At 52.0% G+C, this 23,902-nt stretch overlaps 2 protein-coding genes across 2 annotated transcripts; one reads left to right on the top strand and one right to left on the bottom strand.

Annotated features, from left to right (window-relative positions):
* Positions 1-847: 847 nt before the first annotated feature.
* On the top strand, positions 848-2,655 carry LOC136374755 (uncharacterized). Its single transcript, XM_066340146.1, has 2 exons — positions 848-1,078; positions 1,374-2,655. Exons 1-2 carry the CDS (start codon positions 920-922, stop codon positions 2,382-2,384), a joined length of 1,170 nt encoding a protein of 389 aa, XP_066196243.1. The 5' UTR covers positions 848-919; the 3' UTR covers positions 2,385-2,655.
* An 11,276-nt stretch (positions 2,656-13,931) lies between these two features.
* Positions 13,932-21,079, bottom strand: LOC136374756 (zinc finger protein 544-like). Its single transcript, XM_066340147.1, is given in 4 exon segments — positions 13,932-14,909; positions 14,912-14,987; positions 14,989-15,933; positions 20,610-21,079. Coding segments are annotated over 3 exon segments (1,080 nt in total). The 5' UTR covers positions 15,907-15,933; positions 20,610-21,079; the 3' UTR covers positions 13,932-14,823.
* Between the last annotated feature and the right edge of the window lie 2,823 nt (positions 21,080-23,902).

The following is a 23,902-nucleotide window of genomic DNA, read 5'->3' as shown; positions in this document are numbered from 1 at the left end:
TGGGCCCCGCCGGGGCCGGGCTGGCTCCACCCCCCGGGGCCGCGGCTGCGCGGAGCCTTTCAATAAACGCCGATCTGTCGTCTGGTCACGCCCACAGAGGGGCGGGGCCGCAGATGGAGGCCAATGGTGAGCGGCAGAGCGGAGAAGGAGCGGGGATTGGGAATGGGAGCGTGGGAAAAAAGGCGGGGCCGCAGGAGCGGCGGCCAATGGGGAGAGGAGGGGGCGTCGCCTAGGAGCGGCAGGAAAGGATCACTGGAATGGGCGGGGGGAGAAATGGGGGCGTGGAAATGGGCGGGGCCTAAAAGGAAACGAAAGGATCGAATGGCGTAAGTAAAAAGCAGTACGAATCCGTATGGACCAGTGTAAACCAGTATGGAACAGTATAGACCAGTATGGACCAGTATAAGCCAGTATAGAGTGGTATGAACCAGTATAGACTAGTATAGGCCAGCATGGACCGGTACAGACCAGTATAGACCAGTACAGAGCAGTTTGGATGAGTTGGGCTCTGGGCTGGGCAAGGGCTGGCCATGGGGCTGATGGTGCTGCCAGAGGCTGTGTGTGAATAAAAACCAGTATGGACCAGTGTGGACCAGTATAGAGTGGTGTAAACCAGTTTAGGCCAGTACAGAGCAGTATGTATATATAGAGACCAGTAGAGACTTCTACCTGCCCTGACCAGTATAGACCAGTATGAACCAGTTCAGACCAGTTCAGATCTTCTGCTGCCCCAGGATGGGCACACTGGGAGGGGACTGGGGACACTGGGCTGATGCCATGGGTGGCACTAGGCACACTGGGGTGACCCTGGGACTCACTGGACTGGTGGCACTGGCACAGTGACAATGGGGGCAGGGACACCGGGGTGAGACTGGGGACACCAGGCTGGTGACATTGCTGTGGTGACACTGTGGCAGTGATGTCACTTCTTCCTGTTTCCTCTTCCTGTTTGCTCCCGGCTGTGCCACAACCCCGTGTGTCTGCGACTGTCACCAGGTCCTGTTCGCCACTCGGAATGTCCTCAGAGTGTCCCTGGAGTGTCCCCAGACTGTGTCCAGCAGACATGGACCCACGCAAGGTGCCACAATCCTGGCCCAGGAGGGCGGGAGGGGACAAGGGGGGAGACGGGGGGGGTGGCAGGAGGGGACAGGATGGCATGGGAGGAAGGGTGGAGGTGACAGGAGGTGAAGGGCACTGAGACTGGCAGGAGGGGACAACAGGGGGTGGCAGGCAAGAGTGGATGAGGGGGTGACAAAGGGACAGAGAGGACAGCTGAGGTCTCCAGGGAGGAAACAAAGGGGACCCTGGGAGGGCACAGGAGCCACCCCAGGAGGTCACCCAAGAAAGCCACGAGGTCCCTGTCCCCTCCCCAGGATCTGGAGGCGCTGGTGGCCATGGTGGCCATCCTGGGTGAGCTGGCGGCCACTGTGACCGCGCCACACAAGGATGTGTGGCCGCTCCTGTACCCAAAGTCCCTGCACAGAGACCTGTCAAGATTGATCTGGTTCCTGCAGAACACCCTGGACAACGACGCTGTCATCTCCGTGCGCCAGGGCCTGGCCATCCTCAGGGCCACCCCGAGGCCCACCAAGGCCGATGTGAGAACCGCAGAGAGAGTCTGGCGGGAGTCGGTGAACACCTTCGAGCCCAACTGGGACAAGGTGTATGTGGTCGCCATGAAGATCTTCAGCACCTTGGAGGACGAGGACACTGCCGAGGCCACCAATGAGGCCATCAACAAGGCCACCAATGAGGACCCTGCCGAGGCCACTGCCACCAGCCTGGCCAGAGACCTGTGGGACAAGATCCCCCCTGGCCAAGGGACAGCTGGGGACAGCCTGGTGGCCACAGCCCCACAGCCATCAGTGGCCCTGCCCTCGGCAATGGTCCCCCACGATGCCCCTGTGGCGGCGGCTACTGAGGGCAGGGAAGAGCCTGTCGTGGCCACCAGGCAGGTGGAGGTGGCCACCAGTAGGGGACAGCAGGTGAAGGAGGCCCGGGAGCTGCTGGGGCGCTTCACAGATCTGTGTGTTGGAGGCACCGAGTTCCCCTGGGACCTGGATTCCTGGCTCGATGGCCTCGAGGGCAGCGAGGAGTGGACAGAGGAGAAGTCCCCTGATGACCCCGAGGCTGTGCTGGCCCAGGCCAAGCGGCTGTGTGGGGCGGAATGGATGTGGGAGGCCAGTGCCCGCCTGACCAAGGATCACCTGCTGGTGATAATTGAGGAAATCCACAAGGTCCTCTGGAGTCCCTGTGGTAACTCTGGTGGCCCTGGTGGCCCCTTTGGCCGTGCAGTGGCTGAGCAGTGCCAAAAAGCCATGGAGGACATCCCGAGGCTGCTGGGGGTCAGTGAGGTCACCAATGTGACATCACAGGGGCAGTGACGTCATTGGGAACATCGCTGGTATCAGTTGTCCCTTGCCCCTCACCACATGGGATTTGACACAAATTTGGGGAATTTTCCAGGAATTTTCATTGAGACTGTCCCAAATCCTGATGGGAATTCCTGGGGTGACATCACTGGGGACACTTGGGGACACTGAGGGACACAGAGGCATGGGGTGAATGAGCCCCCTCAGTGTCTGTAGGAGAAGCCCCAGACCTGGGTTATAAATGACAATATCAAAGAAAATACAATATTGGCTTTTACATTCATGTATCAGCTTTTGTTTGTTGTTATCAATCACAACAATTTTGATAGGGTACAATTTATAATTCCTTTCAGCTGCCTTTTGGTATAACATAATCTATCAGTTTATGTGTGCACTGTACAGCTGACCATAAATGGCAGCATAATAAATCAATTTTGTATCCTAGGCCTTAGGGAAATATTAAAATAGAGACAATGCTGAAATGCTTTTATAATATTATAACTATTATAACTTATATTAAAACTAACTTTTACATTATAACCAACTCAGAGAATGGTGTTGCCTTATTTTGAAAGACAGATGTGTGCCAGGGAAAGCCTGAGCCTCCCTTGGAATGGGGAATTCAAATCCCCTCTGTAGGGACATCCATGAACGGCAGGGACAAGGAACTCTGCAGCCCTGAGATATTCTAGACACACGCGGTTTTATTGTAAGGGCCGTGGGTAAAGAGGGCTTTGCCTTCAGCCACCGGCCTCGGCTGGAGAGAAGCCCCAAAGAGAGAGGGAGAGGGGGAATGAGGTGAGGGAGGTAAAAAGGCTAAGTGGGCTAAGAGAGGTAAGAAGAGTGCCGGGGTCAGGGCAGGAGGAGAGAGGGAGGTAGAAGAAGCAGAGGGAGAGAGCGGGCAAGAGGGAAGTGGAAAAGAGGCAAGAGGAAAAGAGAGCAAGGACCTTGTTACAATACATTATATCTCCTTTTGTGTTGAATATTCTAATTTACAGTGAGCAACCGGCGCAAGATACAAAACCGACAAACTTTGCATGCAACCTATGAGAATTACTAAATTACCATATCATCCTACATTCTAAACTCTAAAGACTACTCTTCTTATCTACTTTTTCCTTGATGCCTTAGCAGGATGGAGAGGGGCTGCATTCTTGGGTCCTTTTTCCTTCTGTCCTTCAACCTATCTCCAGCTAATCACCGTCTTCCCGCCTGCCATGCCTCCATCTCAAAGCTGGCCTTCATTTCTATTTCACTCACAGGTTTTACATCTCCAGTATTTCTTACCAGACAATCATATCCATAAGCCCTTCCTGTCCCATCTTTCCCAACACCTGACCCAGTATCCCTGTCCCAGCATCCCCAGTTGTGTCCCAGTGCCATCAGTCCCATCCCAGTGTCACCAGCCCAGTGTCCCCAGTTCTGTCCCACCGTCACCACCCAAGTGCCACCAGTCCAGTGTCAGCAACCCAGTTTCAGCCCAGTGTCCTCAGCCCTGTCCCAGTGCCACCAGCCCAGTGCTCCCTGTGCCAGCCCAGTGCCACCGCCCCATTGTCCCCATACCAGTGTCCCCACCCCATTGTCTTGAGGCTTCATAACCTGGAGCTGTAACTGGATAATTGACCCCAATATGGAAACAGACCAACGGTTACAAAAGTGTGAAACTCGTGACTGGGATCCACCCTGGGTCAATCCTAGATCCATCCTGGGACCATTTTGGGTCTGTTTTGGTGCATCCTGGGCCCATTTTAGGTCTATCATGCATCCATTTTCAGTCCATTTTGGGTCCATCCTCGGTCCATTCTAGGTCAGTCCTGAGACCTTGTTGTGTCCATTCTGGGTCCATCCTGGGTCCACTCTGGGTCCATTTTGGTCCATCTTGAGATCATTTGGGGTTCATTCTGGGTCCATCCAGGGTCCATTTTGGGAAAATCCTGAGCCCATTTTAGGTCCATCCTGAGTCCATTTTGGGTCCATCCTGAGTCTATCTTGGGTCCATTCTGGGTCCACTTTGTCTCCATGCTGGGTCCATTTTGGGTGCATTTGGGTCTATCCTGGGTGCATTTCCATTCCATTTTGGGTTCCTTTTTGGTCCATCTTGGGACCATTTTGGGTCCATTCTGGGTCCATCTTGACACAATTTTCGTCCATCCAAGGTCCATTTTGGATCCATTTGAGAATAATTTTTGCTTCAGTTTGGGTCCATCCTGTGTCCAATTTGTGTCCATTTTGGGTCCATCCTGGGTGCTTTTTGGGGACATTTTGGTCCCATTTGAATCTCTTTTGGGTCCCATGGCGTCTATCCTGGATCTGTTTTGGGTTCACCCTGAGTCCATTTTGAGTCCACTCTGGGTCCATTTTGGGTCCATCTTTGTCCTATTTCTGTCCATCTTGGGACAATTTTGGGTCCGTTCTGGCTCCATCCTGGGTCCGTTTTTGGTTCGTCCTGGGTCCATTGTGGGTCCATCCTGGGTCCATTTTGGGTCCATTTGGGGTCCATATGTGGTCCAACTTTGGGCCCATCCTGAGTCCATTTTTGGTTTGTCCTGGGTTCATCCTTGGTGCATTTGGATCCATTTTGGTTCCAATTTGGGTCCATCCATTATGGGTCCATCTTGGGTCCACTGTGCGTCCATCTTGGGACTATTTTGGGTAAATCCCAAATCCATTTCAGGTCCATCCTGGGTCCATTTTGAGTCCATTTTGCATTCAATTTAGTTCAATTTTCAGTGATTTTGATCCAGTTTTGGTCCATCCTGGGTTCACTTTGGGTCCAACCTAGGTTCACTTTGGGTCCATCCTGGGTCCATCTTGGGTCCATCCTGTGTCCATTTTGGTCCACTGTTGGTCTATCTTGGGTCCACTGTGGGTCCATTTTGGGTAAATCCTGTGTCCATTTTTGGTCCATCGTGTGTCCATTGTTGGTCAATTTTGGGCCCATCCTGAGTCCATTTTGGGTCCAATTTAGGTCCATCTTTGGTCCCTCTTGGATGTCTCCTAGGTTTGTCTTGGATCCTTTTTTGGTCCATCCTGAGTCCATCTTGGTCAAGGATGGGTCCATTTTAGTCTAATTTAGGTTCATCTTGGGTCCATTGTGGGTCCATTTTGGATCCATTTCGATTCCAATTTGGGTCCATCCTGTGTCCATTGTGGGTCCATCTTTGGTCCATTTTGGGTCCATCCTGGGTCCATTTTGGGTCCATCCTGGGTCCATTTTGGGTAAATCCTAAATCCATTTTAGGCCCATCATGGGTCCACTGTGGGGGTATGGGATTCATCCTGGGTTCAATTTAGGTCCATCTTGGGTCCATCCTGGGTCCAATTTTGGTCTATCCTTGTTCTATTTTGAATCTACTTTACGTCCATATTGAATCATCCTGGGAGCATCCTAGGTCCATCCTGAGACCATTTTGTGTCCATCCTGGGTCTGTCTTGGGTCAGTCATGGGTCCATACTGGTCCAGATAAGGTTCATCTTGGGTCCATCCAGGTCCATTTTCATCCATCCGAGGTCCATTTTGGATCCATTTTGAGTCCATTCTTGGTTCATTTTGGATCCATCTTGTGTTTGTTTTGTGTTCAATTTGCATCCATTTTGGGCCCATCTTGGATCCATTTTGGGTCCATTCTTGGTTCATTTTGAGTCCATCCTGGGTCTATCTTGAGATAATTTTGGGTCTGTCTTGGGACAATCATGGGTCCATTTTGGGGCAATCATTGGTCCATTTTGGGTCCATCCAGGGTCCATTTTGGATCCATGTTGTGTCCATTTTTGGATCATTTTGGGTCCATCTTGAGTCCACTTTGGGTTTATCCTGGGTCCATCCTTGATCCATTTTGGATCCATTTTGTTTCCGATTTGGGTTCATCCTGGGTCTGTTGTGGGTCCAATTTGTGTCCAATTTGCGTCCATTTTGGGTCCATCTTGGATCCATTTTGGATCCATTTTTGGTTCATTTCGGGTCTATTCTTGGCTCGTTTTGAGTCCTTTTTGGTACATCTTGGGATAATTTTGTGTCTGTCCTGGGTCCATCCTGGGTCCATCCCAGGACAATTTTGGGTCCATCCTGTGTCCATTTTTGGTCCATCTGGGATCCATTTTTATCCATTTTGGGCCAATTTTTGGATCATTTTGGGTCCATCCTGAGTCCGTTTGGGGTTTATCCTGGGTCCATCCTTGATCCATTTGGGATCAATTTTGTTTCCGATTTGGGTTCATCCTGGGTCCATTGTGGGTCCATCTTGGGGCCACTGTGGGTCTGTCTTGGGTCCATTTTCAGAAAATGCTGAGTCCATTTTGGGTTTCTCCTGGGGCCTATTTGGGTCCAATTTATGTCCATCCTGGGTGCATTTTGGGCCCATCTAGGGTGCACCAGGATCCATGCTGAGTCCATATTGTGTCCATCCTGGGTCCACTTTGGGTCCATTTTGGATCCATTTCAGTTCATTCTGTGGGTCCATTTGGGTTCACTTTGGGCCCCTCCTGGATCCATCTTGGGTCTATTCTGAGTCTATCTTGGGTCGATTCGGGGTCCAATTTTGGTCCATCTTGGGACAATTTTGGGTCCATCCTGGTTACATCTTGGGTCCATCCTGGGCCCATTTCAGGACCATCATGGGTCCATTTTGGGTCCATTCTGGGTTGATCTTGGGTCCATCTTGCATTCAGTTTGGTCCAATTTTCAATGCTTTTGATCCAATTTTGGTGCATCTTCAGTCCTTCCTGGGTCCATCCAGGATCCATCCTGAGTTCACTTCAGGTCCCTCCTGGGTCCACTTTGAGTCCATTTTACATCCATTGAGGTTCATTTTGGATATAGATATAGGAATATATGTGTATGTATCTGTAAATACATACACATATGTACATATGTATAAATAATATGTGATTTATAAATAATATGTATATATAAATGTAAGTGTCTATATAAATGTATCTATAAGTCTATGTATAGGTGGATAGATATGATGGGTTTATCCATTAAAACCCTACAAAATCAGAAGACAAAAAAAAAAGGGAAAGCCACTCCTGTCATCCTCTGCTGCTTCCAGCAGAGCTGGGCCATGGGCTGTGGGGCTGTGTGGGGCATGTGCCAGGCTCTCTGTCTCGGCCTGCTCTGGCCTCCTGCATGCTTCCTTCCTGCTTCTGCGGTTCTTTTGGCCATACCAATGGTTCCTGGACCATCAGCACGGCCTTCTTAACCCCCTCAGTCCGGAGGAAGTCACTGTAGTCCAGGAATACCAGAGCGTCAGCTGTTTGGCTGTGCCCGGTCTGTCCTGGGCTCTCTGTCCCTCCTGCTGAGGCTGGCATGTCCTGGGCTGTGTCCAGGAGAACCAGGCCATCGGCTCTGGGGCTGGGCGGGACATGGGCAGGGCTCTGCCTCTGCTGCTCGGGCTTTTGCCTCCATCTCTTCATCTCCACTTGGTTTCTGCTCGCAGGGTTCTTCTGGCTCCTCAGAGGGTCTCTGGCCCATGAGCTCGGCCTCCTGAACCCCCTCAGGGTGCCCGTGCTCAGCTGCATTGGAGAAGACCGGCTCCTCAGCTGAGGGACTGAGGGTCTCACGTGCACGACTCTCTGCCCCTGCTGAAGTGGGTGTCACTGCTGGGGACACATCCCCACTGTGCTCCACGTCCTGCTGTTCCACAAGGTGCTGGCTGCATCCCTGGATTGAAACACAGGACTAGGAATTAGGGAGATTGATTAGAAATAGGCATTAAAGTGATGGATATTGCCTAATAACAGCTGCATTTTTCAGTATTCGTTGCTTGTGAAGGAAAAGACAGGACATGTGTACAAAAACAGCATGGAGGCATGCAAGGATTGGTGATAAGGAGGAGGATGTTCACTAAAATGGGACACAAGTGTGCAAAACTCCCAAGGATACTGAGATAACGAGGCTCCTTGGGCCCCTGGAACTAGATGAGACTGGCCTGATGGCTTGGACTGTGACCAAAGGATCAGGAGGCATGCCCAGGAGGGCAGGGTGAGAAGCTCAGCTCTGAGGAAGAGTGTCCAGTACAGGGGGACAGTCACTGCCCTGCTCCTGCTGCCCCACTCTTGCTGACACAGGCCAGGATGCCCTTGGCCTTCTTGGCCACCTGGGCACACGCTGCCTCATGTTCAGCTGCTCTTGCCCGGCACCCCTGGCTCCTTTTGTCCCAGGCAGCTCCCCAGGCACAGAGGTGCACATCTGACTTCAAATACAGCATCCAGAATTTCAAGATGTCCTTCCTGTTCTTGGCAACACAAGTCAGGAGTCAAGGACTTGCAGCTTCACCCCCACTCAAGGCTCCAAAGCAGTTTTCCAAGCTGCAGACTTCACCACAAAATGGATCAACAGAAACCTGCTGCTCCTGTGTTATGACTCAGAAGAAAGGTTCAGAGCTACACAGTTGGTTTCTTTGGCCACACGGGACAAGAACGGCCCCCCACAGCTTCATGGACAACACAATCATCTCCTGGCACCTTCTCAAAAGCCAAAAGACAACTGGGCCAAAAGACTCTGTAGAAGTGAAGGATTCCTCGAGACAACTGCAGAACAGTTCCACAAGCCAAACACGGGTTTCCCAAAAGGGGAAACAAACAAACCGAACCTGGGGAGCTCCAGAAGGACCCCGTGTGCCCTTAGCCACAGCACTGCAGAAGCCAAGAGATAGAGCTGCACTGAGCCCAGCAGCCAGATGCTCACGTGGAGGCAGCAGCTCTTTGGTGCCTCACCATTGCAGATCCAAGCCCATTTTCCAGCTGTCACTGGCTGGGGGGAATGGCTGGGTCCTGCAGGACTCCAGCACTCAGCACCCTCAGCCAGCAGCAGCCAGTGCTGACTGCTCAGAAACTTGAGCTCTGCCTTGCACTAAAGACAGCAGCCTCCAAAAGTGGCACTCACTGACTTGGGATATTCAAGCTGAACTGTGACCACAGCTGTAGTCATGTAGTCCTTTTGCTTCTCTTTGGCCTCTTCTCCAGGAGCAGAGGGAGCCAGGGGAGAGAGTGCTGTTGGTTCTGTGCTCTGTGGAAAGAGAGAAGCATGAGGGACAGCCCTCGAGCTATCATTTATAGCCTTCTTTCCTTTCAGATCTACAACCAGCTCTACTAAGGAGAAACCATCAGCTTTGACAGCAATGGGATTCTGAGTCACTCCAACTAAATTCAAATGGGCTGATCCAACAGAACTGCAGGTGGCTCTGAATTCAGTATTCCTCCGTGGCTGCAATCAGCAAGCCATGTTCTCTCTGCACAACTGAGCTTTTAGTTCTTGAAAGCTCCCAAATGGACAAGTAGGAAATAGCCAGCAGTGCCTTTGCTATTTGTGCTGCAGAAAGGAAATGGATTTTTATTTCAGCCTCTCCATCTTCTCCTCTACACTCTTCTGCCCCTGGCCAAGCTCACAGCTTGCTCCACAATTCCTAAACACCGGGAACATCAAAGGATCATTTCCCACTCACCTCAGGATCAGCACCTCTGAATACACGTGTCAGGTGACCTGTAGTGGGCAGGGAAAATGATTGAGATTCTTTGAGAGAACTGCCTGGGCTGGTGAATCCCTGAGAACAAGTCCACACAAACAGGGAGTACTTTCCATTTCACAACATCCCTCCAGGAGACACAGTTCTTTCACACAGCCAGCAAGACAAGAGGACAGTATTTTTGTCTGTGCCTACACTTTGGCTTGTTTTGCCAGTCAATGAATACAAACTTGATCAAGAGAACGCAAATTGTTCCTGAACACTCAGTGCTCCTGTTCCTCCAAATACATCAAGCAGCATTTTTAACCCTCTCCTTCAGGTACTTTTTTTTTCTTTTTTTTTTTAAATCAGTTGCATGCACTAATTGTCATTAATTTCCTGAAAACAGTTGCCCAGAAAAGCTTCCCCAAAATCCCTGTGAGCTGTGGCAGTTCTGTTGTGAAACAGCAGAGCAGCAGCTGCTGGGTTCAGGAGCTCACTGCTTTGGAGTTTGCACTTCATTGCAAAGGGAATCACTGTTTTAGCACTCAGTCAAAGGTCAGGTTAGACAGTCCAATCATTTCATGACAAAATTTAGAAAAAAAGAAGCTTTCTCTGAATTCTGGGAACAACCTTTTAGAAGGCTGCCTGAGATCAAGTTGTCCTGCTTGACCCTGCAAACGGAGGCAATGCCAGACTCTGCTGCCACAGACTCTCCCGTGGAGGGAACAGAATCCCTTCAGGTTCCCTTGCAAATGCTGCCCCTGTGGCTACAGATACCCCCTTTTGAGCTGAACATGTTGACAGGAGCTTTACCAAACCACTGGCATCCCAATTGTCTTTCTGTTTCAAAATCCACACAGTCACTAAGAAAAAACAGGAAGACACACAAAAGCCCAATGAGGTGATGCCCAGAGGAAACCTCTACTGACCTGCCAGGTGAGTCAAGTAACAGGTGGAATAAGCCACACCATAAACAGTGCAAACTGCAGCAGCGAGTTGCTCCATCGTCGTGGCACTGCTGTGCAGGTTTGCAGCCTGTGCTGTAACACAGAACAAACAAGGCTCCTGTCAGTGTGCAGCTGCCACTGACCAAGGCCTCGAGCAGGAGGATGCTCCTGCTCTGAGCAAGCCCAAGAGCTGCTCGGACACTGAGGCCTTCCGTGCCCCAAGGCAGCCCTGTGATGTCACCACAGGGACACGGCAACCATGCCCTGACGTCACAAAGCAAAGGCTCTGCCTTGGTCTGTGAATTGATGCAAAGCAACCCAACCTTCCCCACGGCAAACACAAAATAGCCTGGGAAGTTCTCCCGTGTCACAGAGAAGCACAAAGCCCCTGGTGGGCCCAACTCTGTTTTTCAAGGGATCCCAGAGTAACTGCAAGATTGCCCAGAGCACCTACAGCCTGTACCCCAGCTGAGCACTCAGATGGGACCAGAGCCAAGGAAACCAGACCAAGAAAATGGCCCAAAGCACTGCACAGAACCAGGAGAGAAAGCACTGTTAGCAGAACAGCTGAAAGAATCCCTAACAAATCTCCCCACATATCTGCACATTGATTGGACTCGCCCAGGGCTCCTGTGTATGGACATCTCTGCCTTGACTCCCCTCTGGAAGCAGTTGAACTGGCAGGATCTGCCCAGCAGCAGCAGCTGCTCCAAGCTGGGAACGCGCCTGACAGTGCTGATTTCCAGAGGATCCAGTGTGCCAGGGGAAGCCAAGGCAGGAGCAGGTTGGAAGGTGCTGGCACTGCTGCTGCTCTGTGCCAGAGAGCCCTGGCTGGGCACAAGGCACCCACTGCACTGCGGGCTCTTTGTCCTGCCACAGCTGGGCACAGCTGGCGACAAATCGTGACGACCTGTGGGAAAACCAAGGGGGCTGCACTGCTCTGCACACACTCAGGCCACCTGCAGCACAGAGCTTTGCTCCCAAAAATGTAAACCAGAGGGAAACAGCTGGAAAAGGTTTCATTTTGACCTTTCTTACCTGCTCAACAGAAATGGCCAAAATGAGAGTTATCAAGCAGGGCTCGATCCCCACTGCCAGCTCAGGGTTGGAGAGGAGGCATGACTTTATTTCAGTGCTGGGTGCATGGAGAATCACATCCCTAACATGTGCATACCCAGCAATCTCACCTACTAGTTTGTATCCATGCAACTAAGACAAATTCAATACTTTGCTGAAACTCACAGGCTAAACATTCCCCCAGGTGATTTGACATATTTAAATTCTCAGAATTTACTGACATGAGAGAAGAAGTGTCCTGAAGGTCCCTGGTGGTTATTCTCACAGGTTCAGGATGAGACCCGTGGAAAAAAACCATGAGACACCACTGGGGTTGCAAAGCAAATTTATTCTCTTAGTTGCAGTAGCCAATAATACATCCCAAGCCCTGGATTCCTGAGAGTCTGCTGAGCAGGAGAAGGAGATGAAGCTGGTGCTCGGTGGGAGGGGCAGGTGGGCAATGCTCTTTCAGGACACGGCCTGGATCAAAAGGGTGTGTGCATCCCATCCCTGTCACCCCTCCAGCCCAGCACTAGGCCTTCAATCTCCTGCTCAGGAGTGGAATTTTCCCAGTTACAGCATCAGCTCACACGTGGTGGGTGTGTGAGGTGAGGCCACGATGGCTCAGGACACCGACTCCATGCCAGCAATGGCTCCATTGTGCATTGCTCCCCTTTCAAAGGTTGACTGCCCACTGACTGACTCGTACACTGCTCCTCTTCCAAGGGTCAAGTTCCCATCCCTTAAACAATACGGTTTTCTTCATTGTCTTGTCAACCTGCCCAAACATGGATCAAATGTGGCAGGGCCTTGGACAGGGCTCTGGTCCTCCACACAGTCCTTCGGGGAACATCCCATTCCTCAAATTCTCCTTTGGTGGTCAAGAGCCTCCTAAAACCCCTTTCTTCCCTTGAATGTATTCCAGCTAGCTTCTTAACAGAACTGAGACATTAATTTTAAAGAATTAAAGAGTTTAGTTAAACTAGATATTGCTGAGGTAAACTTGCCTTTGTTAACAGAAGCCTTTAAGGAACTGATAAATCAGGAGGCCCGTCAACTTAATCAATAGACTCCAAGAACACAATGTGATCATAAATCAGATAGTCTTGAGAAAACAGGATCCAGGTGTCACCAACACTAAAAGGTTAAAAACTCTAAGCGAGGAAGACCCATCTTACTTCATCATTTTGACACCCCACCCCATAAGAAGAAACACCGACCCATTTCAAAGAACAAACTACGCGTGCTTAATTGCTTTTTGGCTAATTACCGTATGAAGCAGGGAATGGAATGGACTAGAGTTATGAGTATGCATTCGTGTTTTGGGTATTCAATACTCTTGTACATAAAAAGACCCTGTGATCATCTGTAAATTGCGGTGTGTATTTGGGAGCCATCCCGCACGCTGCCCGGCGTCGTGATAAACACACACTTTGGAACTTCAAACTGTTAGAGAGTCTTTGTCCGTCATAGTTGGATATCGGTATTAGATCAATATCCATATTTTTAATTAAATCATCAGCACTTAAAGCTAAAGGAATTCCCAAGATTTAGTCCTATTTGTGACACTTGAATATTTTCCCAGTACCATTCCTTCCTTTGCTTGGAATCAGACACAAGTGTTTTGTCCATATGTCCTGCAGTGCTCTTGCTGAATGAAGCTACATCGGGCCTTTCTTTCAGAAATGAATCAAGAAAACACAGATTGCCTCCCCAAACCCTTCTGCACCCTTCCAAACCAGTGCACTACTCAAGCACAACCCTGAGGCACAGCCCGGATCGCCCCTGTCCCAGCAGCTCAGAGCTGCACTTGCCGGAGCTGCTGGGCCTGGGGTCCCCAAAGCCCTCAGCAAACCCCAGGTACATCCCAGGAACCCTCCACTCCTTCAAACCCAGCATCCCCCACAGCCCCTGCAAGTTCCCCCCATTGCACCGGCCATGGCCATGTCTCCACATGTCACTGGCCATGTCCCACCCTGTCCTCACCCCTGCCTGTCACCCCACCCTGTTTCCATCCCTGTCATTGTCCCCCACGTCTCCACCTGTGTCCATGTCACTCTGTGTCACCATGAATGGCCAGGGCCATGTCCCTGTGTCTCCTATCACTCTCCATGTCTATGTCCCACCATGTCAATGTCCCCCCATCATCCCAACCACGTCTTAGTTGAATGTCTTTATTTTTACCCTCTGTTGGATTGTTACCTCAAGTTTGCTTGCTTTTATTGTTTGCATTTGTTCCTATGCAGCTTAAAGTAAACTACATACATTTATAGAATTTATCTAATTATTTACATATTTCTCTCTTGGAGGAGAAAGCTGATTGATGGTGATGTTCACCAGTGACGTTGAAGAGGTGGCTACCTGTGTAGCCAATCTCTGGTCTGCTTCTCAAAGGTATATAGGATGGAGTCAGAGAAAATAAAGTAGGCAGTTTTCCTGCTTGACCTGCTGCTGCCTGCTTTGTTCTTTCATGTCCCTAACAGCAACATCGGATAATTAAAATGGATGAAGAGAAATGAAAAGCAAATCAAGGCCAAAAGCAAAGGATTTCCCTGTCCATAACGACTGACGATCCACATGTTTGGGTAGGAGAGAAGAACCATTTTGGAGGGGTTTCCAACCCACTGTCTCCAAAATCTTGGTCTTTGCCCCAGATCATTCCCATGTGACTGCAGAAGATGCCCTCGGGCAACAGCAAATCAAAATTGTGGAATCCCTGAGGTTGGAAAAGGTCTACAAGACCATCCAGTATTCATTGATGCTACCAGAAGACAGGAGTGAACACAAAAGAATTTCTGGGATAGGAAGTCAACAAATCCGCTCTCTCCAAGGAATTCTCAGTGTTCGTCTGTGTCCCGATGGATGTTCCTGCCCCTGCGTTCATCAAGATGCCCATGGGGAGACAGGAACATGTGGATTCCCCACAGCCAGGGGTCCCCCAAACACGAATCCCCAGGACCACGGATCACCAGGGCTCTGCCCAACGGTGGTCACTGGGGATCATCCAACGCCGATCCTCCCATGGGGGATGGAGCTGGAACAGCGCATGAAGCTCTTCCTGCATTTGGGGCACTCGCAGGGATTCCCTTATGGTGCCTCTGTTGGTGCTGGGTCAAGGCTGAGCTCCTGGAGAAACTCTTCCCACACTCAGGACACTCATAGGGGCCTCTCCTTGGTGTGGATGCGCCGGTGCTTGAGGAGGTGTGAGTTGCGCTTGAAGCCCTTCCCACAGTCGGGGCAGCGGAAGGGCCTCGCATTCGTGTGAATCCGCTGATGGATGAGGAGTTTGGAGCTGGTCTGAAACCTCTTCCCACACTCAGAACACTCGTAGGGCCTCTCCCCAGTGTGGATGCACTCGTGTTTTCTCAGATCAGAACTCCATCCAAAGCTCTTCCCACATACCAAGCAGGTGTAGGGCCTTTCCCCAGTGTGGATCATCCAGTGCTGGATCAGGGCTGAGCTTGCTCTGAAGCTCTTCCCACATTCCCCACACTCGTAGGGTTTTTCCCCAGTGTGGATCCTCTGGTGCAGGACCAGGCCGTATCTCCGGCTGAAACTCATCCCACATTCCCCACACTTGTAGGGTTTTTCCCCAGTGTGCGTCACCTGGTGCTGGATCAGGATGGAGCTGTCCCTGAAGCTCTTCCCACACTCCCCACACTCATAGGGCCGTTCCCCAGTGTGGATTCTCCGGTGTTTCCTTAGGCTGGAGCTCTGCCTGAAGCTCATCCCACAATCCCCACACTCATAGGGTCGTTCCCCAGTGTGGATTCTCCTGTGGTTCCTCAGGTCGGACCTTTGCCTGAAGCTCTTCCCACAGTCCCCACACTCATAGGGCCGTTCCTCAGTGTGTGTCACCTGGTGCCGGATCAAGGTGTAGTTATGGCTGAAACCCTTCCCACATTCCAGGCACTTGTGGGGCTTCTCCCCTCCATGAGGCTTCTCCTCCAGCTCTGAGCTCCGGCTGGATCTCCGGCCGCCCTCCTGGCACAGGGGGGGCCTTTCCTCCTCACAGCTCCCTGGGCTGGGTTTGCAGCCCCTCCTCCTGCGGGATCTGCGGGGCTTTTCCTCCTCCTCCTCCATCTGGGCACTCCTTGGGAATGAAAAATCCTGGTTTGGGGAGAAAACAAGAGGAGAGCACCTTAGGCTGGGGGTTCCTCCTTGGCCAAGTCATTCTCTAGAAGTCAATGGGCACCATGTGTCTGTGAAAACCTCTGAAACACCAAGATTCAGCCTAAAATTCCTCCAGATATAAAGACAGATCAAAAGCTCTCCATACATGCAGAGTAAGGCAAAGCCTTTTCTAATATATAAAAATTCATCCCCGTATAAAACCTCTCCCCTCCCACCTCCCCAAATTCCCCTCGCGGGGGGCGCTGGGGCCGAGGGGGGCACAGGTGGGGAACGCTGAGAGCTGCGGGTCTGCCTGGCAACTGGTGAGTCATCAGTGCCGCCCTCCCTGATTGGCTGAGCGCTGCCAGAGGGGTGGGGCTGCAGCAAGGGGCGACACCCTGCTCCAGGGCGATGTCCCGCAAACGGGGGACCCCCATGAAAGGAAGAAGAGGAAAATGTCTCTACAAACAGATGCTGACAATCTGCTTGGAGATAGGGCCAAGCACTTGAACATGAGGAAGGGGCAGAAGAAGCCATCAGTTCCACAAAATGTAATTAACTGACCACACAGACTGCTGCTCAGCCAAGGTCCTGCGAAATTCATCAGCTTCGACAAGAAGAAAGACTTAACAGAGCTCTGAATATCATTACCTATACAGAAGTGGGGTGCAGATTACGGGGGCATGTGGTAAGTGAATTGGAAAATCTGTACCTCTCCAGTACTTCAGCCAATGAGGAAAGGGAGAGGGAGATGCAGCTGGGAAAATCAGGATGAAAAGGAGGCTGCATACTCCAACAATTCAATAGACCCCATGGGAGCTGCGGGGCCGGGCCGGGGCTGTGGGGCAGCCGGGGCTCAGCGCCGGGCGCTGCCTGACCCCAGCACCCCCCGGGCAGGGCCGGCACTGGCCCCCGGCCCCCAGGAGGCTGCGGGACGCCCCGGCCGCTGCCCGGCCCCGTGGAGCTGCCGGCCCTGCCCGCCGGGGGAGCCGCCTTGGGACACTGCGGCACCACAGGCCCCGGCTCTGGGATACGGGCTCTGCAGGGCACGGGGAGAACAAGGGACAGCAGCCAGGAACGGCTGCCAAATGGGCATTACACATGGAGGGAGCGAGATCATCTTGTAAGGATTTGGTTTGGGTGGCTGGAGAAAGGAATGATTTGCAGAAAGCTCAGCAGCTGTCAGAGGATGAGCACCCACAGGCACTCAGGGGGGCTGCACCAGGGCCACAAGGAGCCCCTGCAGCACTTGGTCACAAAGGCACAGCAGGGGAAGGCAAGAAGGGAGGAGGAAAAGGCTAAGCTGAAGGCAAAGGCCATGGCAGAGTTTCCACAGCCCCTGAGGGATGAAGCCCAGGGCCCAAGGAGAGAAACAACTTGTGCCAGAACACACAGGAGTGTAACTTGTTAGGAAGGACCAATGAACAGAATACACAGGAATTTAGCTGCTAGGCAAAGGCCATAGAGAGAAGATTTATATCGTCAAAACTCAGGAAAGAGGGACTTAGCTATTGTGAAGACCCAATAAAGCAGAACCAGTTGATTAAGAAACCAGCAAGAACCAGGCTCCTGGTTTTGGCCTGAGAAAACTGACCTGGGAATTAGCCAAACCTTCACTGCATCTGCTCAGAGATGGAGGTCCAATAGCCAACACCGAGGAAGACTTCTTACTTCATCAGGAGACCCCTGACCACAACCACCAGAAGGCGTAGCACCATGAAAGACTGATTGTAATATACAGTCCAAGAAGGTGGAGAATGGGCAGAGAATGGGTGGGCAGGGAGCTAGAGTTCTGTGGGATCTCAGTGTATTCAAACCTGGAACCTGTCTCGACTAAGCACACACAATTGGTGGAAATATCCCCTCTGTGTCCCTGGAGCTGGAATAAAACAAACCTGCTGTACAATTCCCAATTGTGCAGTCCTTATTCCACACTGCACCACGACTGAGCAGCACTGAAGGCAGCGGAGCAGCAGCCAGGGCTCCACAGCGGGGGAAGCCCCTGTGCCTGCCCACAGATCCTCTGCTGGAATCGTCTGCCTGGCCACCTCCTCGGCCATCTCCACACACTGGGGGCCAAGCCTTGCTGCCACTGCTTGAGCTTCAGGCCTTTCTGTGCCTGCACTGCCACAGGGGCTGGGGAAGGCACCGGGACAATTCCACTCTGGCTCTCAGTCACACTCACACACTGGGCTCGATGGGATCACATTGATGGGAAATAGACCAAGTGTAAATTTTAAAAAATCTTATTTCTCTAGTCAGGCTTGCTTTGCCTTTGCCCTGGGGAAAGGAATTTTAAAGGTTTATTGAAGTTTAATCACTGAGGGTGTTAAACCACCAACAGAGATGAGTCTAACATCTCAGCAGACTGGGAATAGCCCAAAAGACACCCACAAAGACGACAACCAGCAGCAAACAGCAACCAACATCTTCCCCAGACACTGCCCCTAGAAGAGTTGGAGACACCTGCTCTGGAAAAGGCTGATAAGGAAATCCAGGAGTGTGAATCTAATTAACATCACAGGCAAAAGAATTCGGCTCCAATAGGAAACCAAATACTAAGAACCTGGAAGCAATGAACATTAAACCAATGGATTTCCATGGGTTCAGACTGTTTAAAGTTTGGGAAAATCTAGTCAAAAATGTTTCTGTGTATATTTTGTTTGGCTCTTAGTGACGGAAAAATTTTGGTACAAGGTTTTTAATGTTGCATTTTGCAAAACAAGAAGAGCTTTAAGGGAGCGCCTATAATGCATAAGCTATTAATACAATATTGTAAAATAAAAAAAAATAAAAAGGGAAAAAAAAAGCAGTATGTGGGGGGACCACATGTGAGTCATTCAATGTCTGCTCTGGAAGAGAAACTAGGCTCAGGCAGCCAGGAGAGGAGCTTTAGAAATGCAAATGAACACTGCTGGGGAAAAGTGTGGACAATCACCAGGCTCTTCTTGCCTGGGGGAGGAATTGGGCTGATTCCCTCTGGCCCTCAGCCCAAGCTCTGCCTGCTTGCACAGATGGAATTGGCACAGCCAAAGGCAGAGCCCACAGTGAGGATTTCTGACTCTGCAACACAAATTGCTTCAGCTGCAAAGGGAAACAGCAAATGGAGAATGTTGTGAAACCTTCACTACAATAAGTGAGGGGGGAATCATCCCTCTCCCCACTCCAACATGTGCTGTCACTGTCTGTGTCACACAGGGAGCATTAGACCAATGGAGGGTTTGTGCTAGCACAAGTTCAGAGAAATCAGTTGGGAATTTAAGTATGTGATGATTACATTAGAGAAAAGACACCAATTGATGCAGTTTTGGCTCGAGGGAGCACCCAAAAATAGGAAAAGATGAACGGCCACCAGAACAAATCCTACAACACCAGGGACCAGCCCCTGGGAGCCCGAATCAATTCAGATCAGGAGCCAGAGAACTCATTGATCATTTCAATGGCAGAATTAGATTACAAGATGTCCACGAAATAAAAACCAACCAGACAGATCCAGCTCCTGAGTCTGGCCCACCAATCCACTCAAATGAAGAATGCAACATTTATTTCACCATGGGATGGGATCAGATTATTGATTACCAGAAGGAGGAGGACAGGGTGGAAAACCACATGACACAAGATGATTTTGGCAGATAGATGACAACAGAAAAGTGGTGAAACAGGTAACAAAGGAGATGAGAAAGCAGCTCATGTTCCAGTCCCAACGTGGAAAGGATGGCAAAGGGACACGGTTTCGTGGTTCCCTGGCACACCAGTGGTTAAACGAATGCTCTTTCTCCTCTGTTGTGCTGCAGCAACTCTCATCTTTGGGCCATGCAGGACACCTTGCTGAGGGCAGCTCATTCAGCAGCTGAGCAAGGGGATGCAGGTGGCAGCCAGGCCTCCTGAGCCACACACGGCTACAGAAGGACAGGGAAGGAGCTCACTGACAATGAGCCCAAAGCCAAAGGGCACCCAGCAAGGAAAAACAGAGTCAGGGAGTGAATCTGCTTGGAGATAGGGCCAGGGACTTGGGGATGAGGAAGGAACGGGAGAAACCATCACTTCCAGAAAATGTTACGCACTGACACGGACTGCTGCTCGGCCAAGGTCCCGCGAAATTCCTGACCGTGGAGAAGAAGAACAAAGACTGAACAGAGCCATGAACATCGGATGTTACACAAAAGCGGGGTGCATATTAACGAGGACATGCCGGAGGCGGATCGGGAAGTCGCAACTTTCCAAGTCCCTTCGCCACTGGGCAAAGGGACAGGGAGATGCAGAAGGGAAAATCAGGATAAAAAGGAGCCCGCGTCCTACAACAACTGGAGAGAGCCCACGGCAAATGCCGCACGGCCTCTCCCTTTGCTCATCCATAAAGTCACTTTTACAGGACTCCTCGGTCTCCTCTGGGGACACAAACCTCTGGCGACGGGAATGTTCCCGCACAGCCCCGGGGACAGGGCGGCCACCTCCGTCCTACCCACGGGAACCGGGACGGGCCAGCGCTGCTCCGGCACCGGCTCCTGCCGAGGCAGCGGCGGGAAGGAGACCGCGGGCAGCCGCTCCCGCAGCGCCCTCAGGCCACGGGCAACACGGCGCCCACACGGCACAAGGAAGCCGCCAGAGCCCCCTGCCGCCCCCTCCGGCCGCAGCCGGCCCCGAGCCCCGGCACAAGCGAGCGCGGCTCCCACCTGCGCTGGGGCCGCCTCCGAGCTCCGCCGCCGCCTCAGCGGGCTCCGGCCGCTGCCGCCGCTCCCGGGGTCGCACACGCGCTCCCACAATGGCGCCTCCAACCAGCCACGGGCGCCCGGGGGGCGGCCCCGGGGCCGGGCTTGGCCCCGCTCCGCCCAATCAGCGCGCAGCCACCACCGGCACTGACGGCAGAATCGGCCAATGGCGGCCAGCGAGGGGCGGGCTCTGCACACGGCCCGGCCCCGCCCCGCGCTCTCAGGCCCCGCCCCCGGGCTGTGTGAGGGGAAAGCCGGAGATGAGGAACAGCCCCGGGACGGGCCCGGGCCCGAGTCGGGATTGAGCTGAAAACACAAACAAAGTTCTCCGCAGCTCCCGGCCCGCCTGGCCCAGCCCTGCGTGTTCGCCGCCACCGGCTCCGAGGAAAGCCGTCGGTTCTCCTGGCCCGAATTAGGAGCATCAGCGCGTGGCTTTGATTTCCCCCGAAAGGGAAAACCCCCAACGCCCTCGGGCTGAGCGGAGGCGGGGGGAGATTTGTGGCAGAAAACTCCCAAAGTCGTTTTCCCGCAGAGTTGGGAAGAACGAAGCAAAGCCAAGTGAGGTGGGGCCCCCCACCCATCCCGGGGGTTCGGCCCCTCCCGTTTCACCCCCGGGAACAGCGCCGGGACTGGGGGGGCCCGAGCGGGACTGGGGGGCACAGGGGGGTCCCCGGCACCGGGGGGTCCCTCGGGGCTCGCTCCTGTTCCCCCCCGTTATCGGCCGGGACCCCGTTATCCCCAATTTCCCGGGGTCCCCCCATGCACCTGGACCCCCCATTCACTGTCCCCCTCCCCTTCTTGGACACCCCCAAAGCGCTGCACTGGGCCCCAGGTGTCCGGAAAATCCACAAACACCAGAGGGTTATGTCCAGAAAGGCGACACAGGAGTCCCTTTCAACCTTATTAGAATAAAGGGATGGAGTCCACCGGGGCACACGCCCACAGGGTTTTCTCTCTTGAGGTTTCCAAAGACGCTCCCTCCTTTTATCCCAAATTCCCTGCCGCATGTTGCCCCTTCCTTTCCCCAGTGGCTGAGGTTCCAGGAAGGTTCAGCCTTCCCCAACTGCCTTCCACATATTCCCCGCCTTGAACCTCCTGGTTTAGCCCCAAGTTCCCAAGTTCAGGCTCCTGCAGACCCTTGTCTATCTCAGGAGCCAAACTGTCTGAGCTCTGCAACAAACCTCCTGCCCAAAGTCAGTAGAGACAGTAGGAGCCATTTCAGAGCTGTTAACAGCCAGACCTTCACCCATCGAATTGTTTGGAAAGCCACTAGCACACAGCTTTCCTTTCAGCAGAAATATCCAGGGGCACCAGGCCCTGATGCTTTCTGCTGTCTGGCACACAGCAAGCACTGTGCAGTGCAGCTCTGAGCTGCTGGGACAGGGGCGATCCGGGCTGTGCCTCAGGGTTGTGCTTGAGTAGTGCACTGGTTTGGAAGGGTGCAGAAGGGTTTGGGGAGGCAATCTGTGTTTGCTTGATTCATTTCTGAAAGAAAGGCCCGATGGAGCTTCATTCAGCAAGAGCACTGCAGGACATATGGACAAAACACTTGTGTTTGATTCCAAGCAAAGGAAGGAAAGGCACTGGGAAAATGTTCAAGTGTCACAAATAGGACTAAATCTTGGGAATTCCTTTAGCTTTAACAGACAGTGCTGAGCCCTGTATTCTCCCATTGCAGGAATTCATGTGTGCAAGTGTCTATCTTAGCCTTGAGAATAAAGAGAGTGGTTCTGATTTATTAAAAATATGGATATTGATCTAATACCGATATCCAACTATGAGGGACAGAGACTCTCTAACAGTTTGAAGTTACAAAGTGTGTGTTTATCACGACGCGGGATAGCTCCCGAATACACACCGCAATTTACAGATGATCACAGGGTCTTTCTATGTACAAGAGTGTTGAATACCCAAAACACAAATGCATAGTCATAACTCTGGTCCATCCCATTCCCCACTTCGTATGGTAATTAGCCAAAAAGCAATTAAGCATGCGTAGTTTGTTCTTTGAAATGCGGCGCTGGTCCTTCTTATGGGGTGGGGTCTCAAAATGATGAAGTAAGATGGGTCTTCCTTCTTTGCCTTTTTAACCTTTTAGTGTTGGTGACACCTGGATCCTGTTTTCTCAAGACTATCTGATTTATGATCACATTGTGTTCTTGGAGTCTATTGATTAAGTTGACAGGTCTCCTGATTTATCAGCTCCTTAAATCCGGCTTACATTAAAAAAAGGGACGTTTACCTCAACAATGTCTAGTTAGCAAAGGGAAGTCTACGTCAGCAATATCTAGTTTAACTAAAGTCCTTAATTCTTCAAAATGAATATCTCACAGCTGCTCCCACCCACTAGGGGCAGGGGGAACCCGGCTGGGGAACAGGAGAAGGAAACTGGGAAAAGTGGGGGCTGCAGTTCCAAACGGGGACTTGGTGGCCCCCACCCCCGGGTGGGAAATTCCATCCCTTCGGGCTCTTCCCAGAGACCCAGAGATGTTGGAAGAGATGGATGAGAAATCCCAAGAGTAGGATTTTGGGGATAAGATCCGTGGGGATGGCAATGTGCCGCTCCCTTCCCAGGGCAGGGTCACACCTCAGCCAGGTTTGCAGAGCACACCTTGCCCTGAGCCCAAGCCCTGTCCCACCTGCACGATCTGCTTCCCATCGGCCTCCTTCTCCTGCGGCCCCAAGCCCAGCTTGGTGCTAAACAAAGGCCCTGGGGCGGGGTGCTGATGCTTGGCCCGGGCTCTCTCTCTGTTGCCGGCCTCCGCAGAGTCCCGGACTGACCGGGCACCGACCGCCCGGTTCCACAGCGTCCAGAGCCCTCGCTCAGCAGAGGGTCAGTGTGCATTGCCGGCCCCTGGCCGGGGCCTCCGGACATTTCCCACCTGCGGCACAACCTGCAGCTCCCACCGCAGCTCCCTCAAGCCCGGGACTGCGGGTTCCCCAGTGAGACAGAATATTCCCTTCATGCAATCTTTGTTATCTCTGCTTAGATGTGCAAAACTAGCTGCTGGTGAGACAAATCTATCTCAGACTGAAGGGTTCCCACCCAAAATGCTACATTCAGTTCTGACACACTATTAAGAAATCCAAGAGCAAACAGAAAACTGATTATAGAATCTTGCAAAATCACATCCAAGAACATTTTGTTACAAAATCACAAATATTAACAGAAGCTGAGAAAGTCAATAAAGTTAGAAAACAAGCTTCGAACACCAGGACTACAAGAGCTCAGACAATACATTTGATTGGAATGAGCC

The sequence above is a fragment of the Sylvia atricapilla genome, unplaced genomic scaffold (assembly GCF_009819655.1).
Source record: "Sylvia atricapilla isolate bSylAtr1 unplaced genomic scaffold, bSylAtr1.pri scaffold_122_arrow_ctg1, whole genome shotgun sequence".
In the NCBI taxonomy this organism is placed as follows: Eukaryota; Metazoa; Chordata; class Aves; order Passeriformes; family Sylviidae; genus Sylvia; species Sylvia atricapilla.
Note: the sequence above shows the minus strand (reverse complement) of the source record. Positions and strands in the feature narration are given on the sequence as shown.

Coding starts and splice junctions, on each gene's coding strand:
- LOC136374755 (XM_066340146.1), top strand. CDS start 920: ATGTCACTTCTTCCTGTTTCCTCTTCCTGTTTGCTCCCGGCTGTGCCA. Junction 1,079..1,373: donor CAGACATGGACCCACGCAAG/GTGCCACAATCC, acceptor TCCCCTCCCCAG/GATCTGGAGGCGCTGGTGGC.